Below are 10721 nucleotides of genomic sequence, written 5' to 3'. Positions count from 1 at the left end.
ACACACTCTCACACACATCTTGGCTTGGCACTCAGCATCAAGGGTTGGAATTGGGGGTTAAACCACCAAAAATGATTCCTGGGCGCGGCCACCGCTGCAGCCCACTGCTCCCCTCACCTCCCAGGGGGTGAACAAGGGGATGGGTCAAATGCAGAGGACACGTTTCGCCACACCTAGTGTGTGTGTGACAATCATTGGTACTTTAACTTTAACTTTAACATACGGACACACACACACCTACACAGACACACATACATACATACAGACACACACACACAGGCCTGGCCCTAACCAATCTGGCGCCCTAGGCAAGATTTTAGGTGGCGCCCCCCCACATCGGCAGTGTAGTGTATATACTCACAAGAAACCGAATAGCTTTGTCTTTGACCTTTTTTTTTTACTTATAGAAAGCAAATTAACATATTATATGAGAATGTTATGTTATGATTATCTTTAACCGAATCACAGCAGTGCTCAAATTAAAAAAACAGCATTCCCTCTCATGTGATATTGCTTAATTAACATTAATAATGTGCACTTTAACAACTAGGCTTACAACTATACCTAATATATAAAGGGGTGGAAAAGTGACTATTACCTGCAGGGCAAACATTAGCTAACCAGAACGCAATAACAATGTAAACAAAAAACACCTGCTTAAAAGATCTAATACAAATGTCCCCGAGGAATGTAAGGTGGGAGTACTGTAATTACCTAACGTTACATTATTATTTTCCATAACAATTTAGCCCCCTCCACAATATTAACCCGACGTTAAAACAGAACTAGCTATTTATTGATTAGCAATTGCCGAATCATGTAGCATTAGCTTAATGCTAAAAAACCAGGTTACTATCACATTCTGTAACAGACAAATAATTTCATGTAGGCTAACGTTACCTACCTGCTACCTCTGTCTTTTTCTCGTTTCTCCTCCTCTTCTTTTCTATTTTTTCTTCCCTGGGCACCTGACAGTTTTGGCCGTTTTGACATCTTGTGTTGATTTTTTGACGTGGTGAGTCCAAAAAGAGTCATGATACGGGAAGGGAGGGGGCGCACCGTGCGTAATGTTGTAACAAATAATATTTCTATTAAATAGGCTTTACTTTGCATTTTAATTAACGTGGGATTATTTTTTGTATTTAGAAATAATAGTACCAACTTTTTTTTTTTTTTCTCCAACATTTGTGGCACTGGCGTGGCGCCCCCTGATGGACGGCGCCCTTAGCATTTGCCTATACGGCCTATGCCACGGGCCGGCCCTGCACACACACACAGTAGGTTTATGGCAGCATGGTGTCCTGACCTAGTAAACCAGTCCAGTTTGGCAGGGGGAAGGTACAAAGGGCGTGCTGAGCGCCTCATTGCTGGATGATGTCATTCGGCTGATGTCACCTGCCAATCAAAGACACGTGTGACTTTGCCAGCAGGCTAACAGGTGACTGGATGACTCCGCCCCTTCCCGTGAAAGGCTTTTATAAGTATTTTCTCACCTGGGCGGTTCTTCTCTCTCTCACACACACACACACACACACACACACGCAGCCATGTCGCACCCTCACAGCACCCTCACTCAAACCCGTCTGGAGAAGACCTGGGTACCGTGGATGCAGAACCGGCTGAGTAAACGTCGAGGATGTGAGTAACTCACTGGGGTCCAACAAGTTGTGTGTTTTGGGGAACCGGAAGCTGAGATCCACAGAAGGACTTTGACACCTGACCTTACCGTTGCGTGTTTGTGGCCCGGCTTGGTTGGGGTGCGTCCCGCAGGCCGTTCACCCTGGAGGGTCAGCGCATGCTTTCTGCCTGCCCTGGAAGCAGCGACACAACACAATTAGAACACAAAATGAGCGCTCGTTTATGCTACAGTGGAAGTTTGGTAACGTTGACTTTGTTTGTTTTTTTGCCTTTTCAGCGTCGGTTCCCCAGTTCACCAACTCCCCCACCATGATTGTGATGGTGGGGCTGCCGGCCCGGGGTAAAACGTACATCTCAAAAAAGCTCACCAGATACCTCAACTGGATCGGGGTCACCACCAAAGGTATCACACGCACAACACGAAGCCTCGGTTAGCAAATCAGGAGGCTAAATTGTCCCGTTGACCTTTAGGTAGCGTGCGGTACGTGGCCCACAAAAGCAAATAACCCACCGGGGTCAATGATTAGCGCCTGTGACATCTGTTTTTTTCATGAGCTCCATAGGACGGTATAAGCTGCATTTGTGGCATCATGAGTAGGGATGGGTACTAATTTTGGTACTTTTATAGGTACCAAATACCAAATATCGATCCCCATAAAATCAAGCAGTATGAAGTTTCTATATCTGGTATGGCAGACCTGGGCAATTATTTTGCCTCAGGGGGGCCAAATTTAGAGAAAAACAAGGTTTTTTTAGGAACACTAATACAAAACTGACAATGATGTCTGATTGAATGCTAAAAACGTTATGACAGACCGCCTTAAAAAAACGGAATGGAATTTTTTATTTTTTTTACTGAATGACACACCCAGAATGTACATGAAAATAAAGAATGTGGGATTTACAATATCCCATGAACGAAAAAACACTGAATAATGGCAACATCATACTTGCCAACCCTGAGACCTCCGAATTCGGGAGATTTGGAGTGGGGGGCTTGAGGTGGGCGGGGCCGGGGTTAAGGGGGGAGGAGTATATTTATAGCTAGAATTCACTGAAATTCAAGTATTTCTTATATACTGTATATATATATATATATATATATATATATACAGTATATAAGAAATAAATAATAATAATATATATATATATATATATATATATATATATATATATATATATATATATATATATATATATATATATATATATATAAATAAAAATAAATACTTGACTTTCAGTGAATTCTATATACATATATATACACACATATAAATATTAGGGCTGCAACTAACGATTAATTTGATAATCGATTAATCTGTCGATTATTACTTCGATTAATAATCGGATAAAAGAGACAAACTACATTTCTATCCTTTCCAGTATTTTATTGAAAAAAAACAGCAAACCGGCACCATACTTATTTTGATTATTGTTTCTTAGCTGTTAGTACATGTTGCAGTTTATAAATAAAGATTTATTTAAAAAATGATAATAATAATTTAAATAAAAAAATACAAAAAAATTGCCTCTGCGCATGCATCCAACAAATCGATGACTAAATTAATCGCCAACTATTTTTATAACCGATTTAATCGATTAGTTGTTGCAGCCCTATATATATATATATATATATATATATATATATATATATATATATATATATATATATATATATATATATATATATACATATATATATATATATATATATATATATATATATATATATATATATATATATATATATCGATTAGTTGTTGCAGCCCTAATATATATATATATATATATATATATATATATATATATATATATATATATATATATATATATATATATATATATATATATATATATATATATATATATACATATATATATATATATATATATATTAGGGCTGCAACAACTAATCGATTTTTTTTTTTTTTTTAAATAAACCTTTATTTATAAACTGCAACATGTACAAACATCTGAGAAACAATGATCAAAATAAGTATGGTGCCAGTTTGCTGTTTTTTTTCAATAAAATACTGGAAAGGATAGAAATCTAGTGTGTCTCTTTTATCCGATTATTAATCGATTAATCGAAGTAATAATTGACAGATTAATCGATTATCAAATTAATCGTTAGTTGCAGCCCTAATATATATACGTATATATACACTACCGTTCAAAAGTTTGGGGTCACCCAAACGATTTTGTAGAATAGCCTTCATTTCTAAGAACAAGAATAGACTGTCGAGTTTCAGATGAAAGTTCTCTTTTTGGGACGGCGTGGCGAAGTTGGTAGAGTGGCTGTGCCAGCAATCGGAGTGTTGCTGGTTACTGGGGTTCAATTCCCACCTTCTACCTTCCTAGTCACGTCCGTTGTGTCCTTGGGCAAGACACTTCACCCTTTGCCTCTGATGGCTGCTGGTTAGCGCCTTGCATGGCAGCTCCCGCCATCAGTGTGTGAATGTGTGTGTGAATGGGTAAATGTGGAAATACTGTCAAAGCGCTTTGAGTACCTTGAAGGTAGAAAAGCGCTATACAAGTACAACCCATTTATCATTTATTTATCATTTTTCTGGGCATTTTGAGCGTTTAATTGACCCCACAAATGTGATGCTCCAGAAACTCAATCTGCTCAAAGGAAGGTCAGTTTTGTAGCTTCTGTAACGAGCTAAACTGTTTTCAGATGTGTGAACATGATTGCACAAGGGTTTTCTAATCATCAATTAGCCTTCTGAGCCAATGAGCAAACACATTGTACCATTAGAACACTGGAGTGATAGTTGTTGGAAATGGGCCTCTATACACCTATGTAGATATTGCACCAAAAACCAGACATTTGCAGCTAAAATAGTCATTTACCAGATTAGCAATGTATAGAGTGTATTTCTTTAAAGTTAAGACTAGTTTAAAGTTATCTTCATTGAAAAGTACAGTGCTTTTCCTTCAAAAATAAGGACATTTCAATGTGACCCCAAACTTTTGAATGGTAGTGTATATACTGTATATATATATTAGGGCTGCAACAGCTAATCGATTAAAATCGATTATAAAAATAGTTGGCGATTAATTTAGTCATCGATTTGTTGGATGCATGCGCAGAGGCAATTTTTTTTTATTTTTTCATTTAAAAATTTTTATTTATTTTTTAAATAAACCTTTATTTATAAACGGCAACATGTACAAACAGCTGAGAAACAATAATCAAAATAAGTATGGTGCCAATTTGCTGTTTTTTTTTTCAATAAAATACTGGAAAGGATAGAAATGTAGTTTGTCTCTTTTATCCGATTATTAATCGATTAATTGAAGTAATAATCGACATATTAATCAATTATCAAATTAATCGTTAGTTGCAGCCCTAATATATATACGTATATATACACTACCGTTCAAAAGTTTGGGGTCACATTGAAATGTCCTTATTTTTGAAGGAAAAGCACTGTACTTTTCAATGAAGATAACTTAACTTTAAAGAAATACACTCTATACATTGCTAATGTGGTAAATGACTATTCTAGCTGCAAATGTCTGGTTTTTGGTGCAATATCTACATAGGTGTATAGAGGCCCATTTCCAGCAACTATCACTCCAGTGTTCTAATGGTACAATGTGTTTGCTCATTGGCTCAGAAGGCTAATTGATGATTAGAAAACCCTTGTGCAATCATGTTCACACATCTGAAAACAGTTTAGCTCGTTACAGAAGCTACAAAACTGACCTTCCTTTGAGCAGATTGAGTTTCTGGAGCATCACATTTGTGGGGTCAATTAAACGCTCAAAATGGCCAGAAAAAGAGAACTTTCATCTGAAACTCGACAGTCTATTCTTGTTCTTAGAAATGAAGGCTATTCCACAAAATTGTTTGGGTGACCCCAAACTTTTGAACGGTAGTGTGTGTATATATATATATATATATATATATATATATATATATATATATATATATATATATATATATATATATATATATATATATATATATATATATATATATATATATATATATATACATATATATATATATATATATATAAAAAAAATAAATACTTTTTCAGTGTTCATTTATTTACACATGTACACACACATAACACTCCTCATTGTTGTATTTGAAAGTGCAATGCTTTGCAGCCAGTAGCACAGCCTTTGAAGGAGCATAGGTATGGGCAGCATCTGTGAAATGTAATTTGCAGGAGAGGAGTGAGTTCAGGGTTGAATTGTCCATCCTCGTTCTATTCTCTGTCACTCGTCGTCGCCGTGACTGTCTCTTCTTCGTTCTTCTGCTTCGTCTCCTTCTTGTTGTGTGTGCAGTTGTGCACTCTCCAAAAGCCGTAGATGTTATAACTTGACTGGGCGCGGCACGCTGTTTATATGAAGGAAAAGCGGACGTGACGACAGGCTGTCCTCACTCAGGTCCGCACGGACCTGGAGGGGGCGTGCCTTAAGTCCGGCTGGAAATCGGGAGAAATTCGGGAGAATGGTTGTCCCGGGAGATTTTCGGGAGAGGCACTGAAATTCGGGAGTTTCCCGGAAAATTTTGGAGGGTTGGCAAGTATGGGCAACATATGAACGTCACCCACCCTCTACATCGAAATATTTTACAATCAAGCGAAATGCAACAAAAATGCAACAAACACCGCGAAATATGAATGCAAAGGGAAAAAAATAATCCCACCTACGATCTGATATATAACTAAGCTTTAGAACTTTGTTGTAAAAATCTCCTTCCGCGTCTGTCCCTGACACCCGCATTTCAGGCTGGCCGCTCTGGAAACACTCTGTGGAAACTCTCCCCACCCACACTGCTTGGTAACTAGTATATCATGCAAAAGTGCAGATTCCAACCATTGAAATACTTTCTATAGTTCAAGACTTACGGTCATTTGAAAGCATCACTGCACATCGTAATGGCAGCTGCAGTTTCCATTTTAAAGATCTAAAAAAAAATATTTGGGATTGTCCGGCGGACCAGATTGGCATAATTGGCTTTATTTTAACAAAAAAAATCAAACCGCGGAGGCATGGCGAAGACATTATAAAACAATCTTGCTTTCCTTCGCACTTCTGCCAAGCGAGCCGTTTGGAACTTGCCCAACCTGTGAGGTTTTTTTTCGTACCGAAGACGTCGGTAAAGTATTCCGGAAAGTATTCACAGCGCTCCACTTTCAAACATTTTGTCATGTGGAGTAAATGAAAAAGGAATAAATTCATTTTTGTCCTCAAAATTCTACATACAATACCCCATAATGACAATATGAAAATGTGTTAAAGATCAAATTAAAATGACATGTACATAAGTATTAAGACCCTTTGCTCAATATTTAGTTGATGCACCTTTTGTGACGGGACAGCGGGACAAGAAGACGGCAGAGAGGCGATGACGTCGTTAGCTGTCAGCGTGTTTAATGACAGCTTATTGTTTAAGTGCGGTGTGTAATTATACCAAAGAGATATAGTGTGACTAAGTGTGAGACTTATCTGAGCGCGGTTGCCAGAGGGTGTTGAGGGTGCGTGTTGAGATCCAGGCGGAAGTCCAATAAGGGTAAGGCAGGCTCGAGCGTCGAGGACAGGAGCGTGGCGTCGTGGTCGGTGGGCAGGCGTGAGGTCGAAGTCCAAGAAGGCAAGGGGGAATCCACAGGAGGTCCAAGATGACGAGACACACAACTCGACGACAAAGAGGGATGACGGGAAGCTGGAGGACGACACAACACAAGAGACAATGAGCACGACGAGGAGGGAGCACAGGGAGAGAGTATGCACATGTGGGAGAGCTAGAGACATGTGGGCTTACTGTACTAGGTACGAGAAGCTACGTTCTGGCAGCAGATCTCAGGTTGCGCTGGCTTATGAAGGCTGATCGCTCATCACGGGCAGGTGTGTTGATTGCAGATTGTCTGCAGGCGCGCAGCGGAGAGAGAGCGCCCGTGGGCGTGGCCCGCGGTGCGCTTGTCAGGACGCACAGCAGGAGGAGAAGCAGCAGGAGTGTGACCCATAACACCTTTGGCAGAAATGACGGCCTCAAGTCTTTTTGAATACGATACCACAAGTTGGACACAACTTTCTTTGGGCACTTTCTCTCATTCCCCTTTGCAGCACCTCCCAAGATCCATCAGGATCGTTGTCATCCAGGATGTCTCTGTACATTGCTGCAGTCATCTTTCCCTCTATTACTGTCTCCCAGTTCCTGATTAAAAATCATCTTCGCAGCAAGATGCTGCCACCACCATGCTTCACTGTAGGAATGGTATTGGCCTGGTGATGAGCGGTGCCTGGTTTCCTCCAAACATTCACGCCAAAGACTTCAATCTGTGTCTCATCAATACAGAGAATTTAGTTTCTCATGGTCTGAGAGTCTTTCAGGTGAATTCTGGCAAATTTATGACTAAGGAATGGCTTCCGTCTGGCCACTCTACCGTACAGGCCTAGTTTGGTGGATTGTCCTTCTGGAAGGTTCTCCTCTCTCCACAGAGGAACGCTGGAGCTTTGACAGAGTGACCATGGTCTTGGTCACCTCCCTGACTAGACTAAGACGAATGCAGCAATGTACAGAGACATCCTGGATGAAAACCAACACTTGCCATCCAACCTGATGGAGTTTGAGAGGTGCTGCAAAAAGGAAGGAGAGAAACTGCCCAAAGATAAATGTGCCAAGCTTGTGGCATCGTGTTCAAAAAGACTGGAGGCCGTAGTTGCTGCCAAACGTGCATCAACTAAGTATTGAGCAAAGGGTCTGAACACTTATGCACATGTGATTTTTGAGTTTTTTTTATTTTTAATACAGTGGCAAATTAAAAAAATAATCACTTTGTCATTGTGGGGTATTGTGTGTAGAATTTTGAGGACAAAAATGAATTTATTCCATTTAAAGAGCAGGCATGTGATTTGACCACAATGAAAAAGACTGAAAACATTTCCGGGGGTCTGGGGGACGAAGGCCCCCAGCCAGGTCCAGTTTTTCACCAATTTAACATGCTAAAATTAACAAAGACAGCACCATTTGAAGAAAATATTTTAGTGTTTAAAGACATGAAAATATCATTAATAGAACATACATAACCCAATTATAATAATGAATCACTGTATATGGTTCGGTCCCAACAGTATTTAGTCACTAATATTTACATCTTGTGTTCATTTCACATCCACAGGTGTCACATTGATCAGTGATATTATCTACAGTTTATTTACAGTATTACCACATTACTTCAGTTCACTTCACACATTAGCTTTCTCGGAGAGCCCTAACATGAGCCTTCCTTGCAAATTTATTTAACAAAATACCAAATGTAAACATTTCATTCTTTTCGCCAAAATAGGATATAAATTTATGAAAATAATTAAACATGTTTAGTATTGTTTACTCATATTTGAAAATAGGAAATAATAATAATGTGAGGACACAAACAAGTGTGAAAATATTTACCTTCAAGATTGTTACACCACTGACAATAGTTTCAAGAGACTACATAAGAACTTAATATTACAAAATAGTATTATATGCAAATTTATTTCAAATAAATTGTTAACTGGAATCAATACTGCGACTCTTTGAATTTCTGTAATTTCATAATATATTTTCACGTGGCTTTTTATTTTTAGAAAAAACCCATTTATATTTCGCAAAGCAATAATTGGTTAATATTTAAAACAAACATTCGTATTTCGCAAGCAAATATTTTTTAGCTTACCTCATTATTAACAACCCTGTCTGCAACTGAAGTGGGTTGTTTGGATGGATCTTTCCTCTCCATGTCTACGGCAGTTGTCGATGTAAACAAAGTGAAAGGATGAAGTCCGTAAGGTTTGCTCACTTTCGGTTGACATCCAAAAGCACCAGCTAGTGAAAAGTTTGTTTTCCTTGCTTCAAGTTGTTTCATATGTTTTTGGCGTTTCGGATGTACTTCCAAAGGCTTGAAACCTTGTGATCCATAGTCAATATTATCATGACACCACATGCACAAAACCTTTCCGGGACGATCGATTTTCCGAATAAAATCACCGAACAAAGTCATAACTTTCTTCTTCCCAACAGTATCAGTGATTTCCCTTTCCATCCAGTCCCATCGAAACTTATTTTTGACATGTTTATCAATTTCTTTTACTTGTAAAGCGTCCTTTCTCTCGAGAACCGACATCGCTTACATATGGAAAATGGCGGTAATAACCATTATGAATGATGACGTTATTAACGTCATCATTCATAACATATGTCCTGATTGGTCACAAGGAACATATCGACCAATCAACTACGGCGTAATATAAACTACGTCTCGAATCTTGATTTAGGGTCGGGAAAAAAAACGGAAAAACGGGAGATTTTTTTTTTCTTCCCGAGATTAAAAAAGACGGAATTCCGACTTTAGACGGAAAAATCACATGCCTGAAAAAGGTTGTAACGTAACAAAATTTGGAAAAAATGGAAGTGCTGTTAATACTTTCTCAATGGATGCACTGTGTGTGGTATGAATTTACCCAAAATGCTTTGTAGTCAATAATCTCCTTATTTTTCTCTATCCTCTCATTGTGGGGCAGACTGGCTCGTACATGCACATGCATCCTCCGCGGTTGCCCTTTCTTATACAAAGTAGTGTACAGTTCTAACTTATATCTGTCAGTAGACTCCATATGGGAGCGTTAAAAACTACAACAAAGATGGCGGGGAGAAGACGCTGTCGAAGTGGAGGCACGTAAATAAGACCGGTCAGAAAGCGGCTTGAAGATGATCTGTAAAACATAATCTATGCAACATTTTGAGGAAAGAACCCACCATTGCATGTCATGTAGACCACAAGAAGTGTTTTAAATGTCGAAAACAAATCATATTTAAAGGTACCCACTCATCCCTAATCCTGAGTGGGCAGCATCTTTATCCAGCTCTGCATGCACTTTAAAACATTGTCACTCAAGTGTCGCTGACTATGTCCTGCTTTTCTTCGTCCCACAGTGTTCAACGTCGGTCAGTACCGCAGAGACGCAACGCGGTCCTACAACAGCTTCGAGTTCTTCAGACCCGACAACGCGGAGGCCATGAAGATACGCAAGTATGTTTTTGGTTTGTAGGGTTTTTATGACGCCCCTGGAGAAGGTTA

General features: G+C 38.9%; 1 protein-coding gene across 1 annotated transcript in view; it reads left to right on the top strand.

Moving 5' to 3' along the window:
• Positions 1-1522: 1522 nt before the first annotated feature.
• Positions 1523-10721, top strand: part of si:dkey-96f10.1 (6-phosphofructo-2-kinase/fructose-2,6-bisphosphatase) — a 31944-nt gene continuing 22745 nt past the window's right edge. Inside the window, exons 1-3 of the mRNA XM_062052695.1 lie at positions 1523-1638; positions 1916-2041; positions 10577-10673. Coding sequence (XP_061908679.1) covers positions 1548-1638; positions 1916-2041; positions 10577-10673 — 314 coding nt within the window. The 5' untranslated portion in view covers positions 1523-1547. The remainder of the gene's footprint in view (positions 1639-1915; positions 2042-10576; positions 10674-10721) is intronic.

Source organism: Entelurus aequoreus, linkage group LG07, assembly GCF_033978785.1.
Source record: "Entelurus aequoreus isolate RoL-2023_Sb linkage group LG07, RoL_Eaeq_v1.1, whole genome shotgun sequence".
In the NCBI taxonomy this organism is placed as follows: Eukaryota; Metazoa; Chordata; class Actinopteri; order Syngnathiformes; family Syngnathidae; genus Entelurus; species Entelurus aequoreus.
This window is presented reverse-complemented; position numbering and strand designations above follow the sequence as displayed.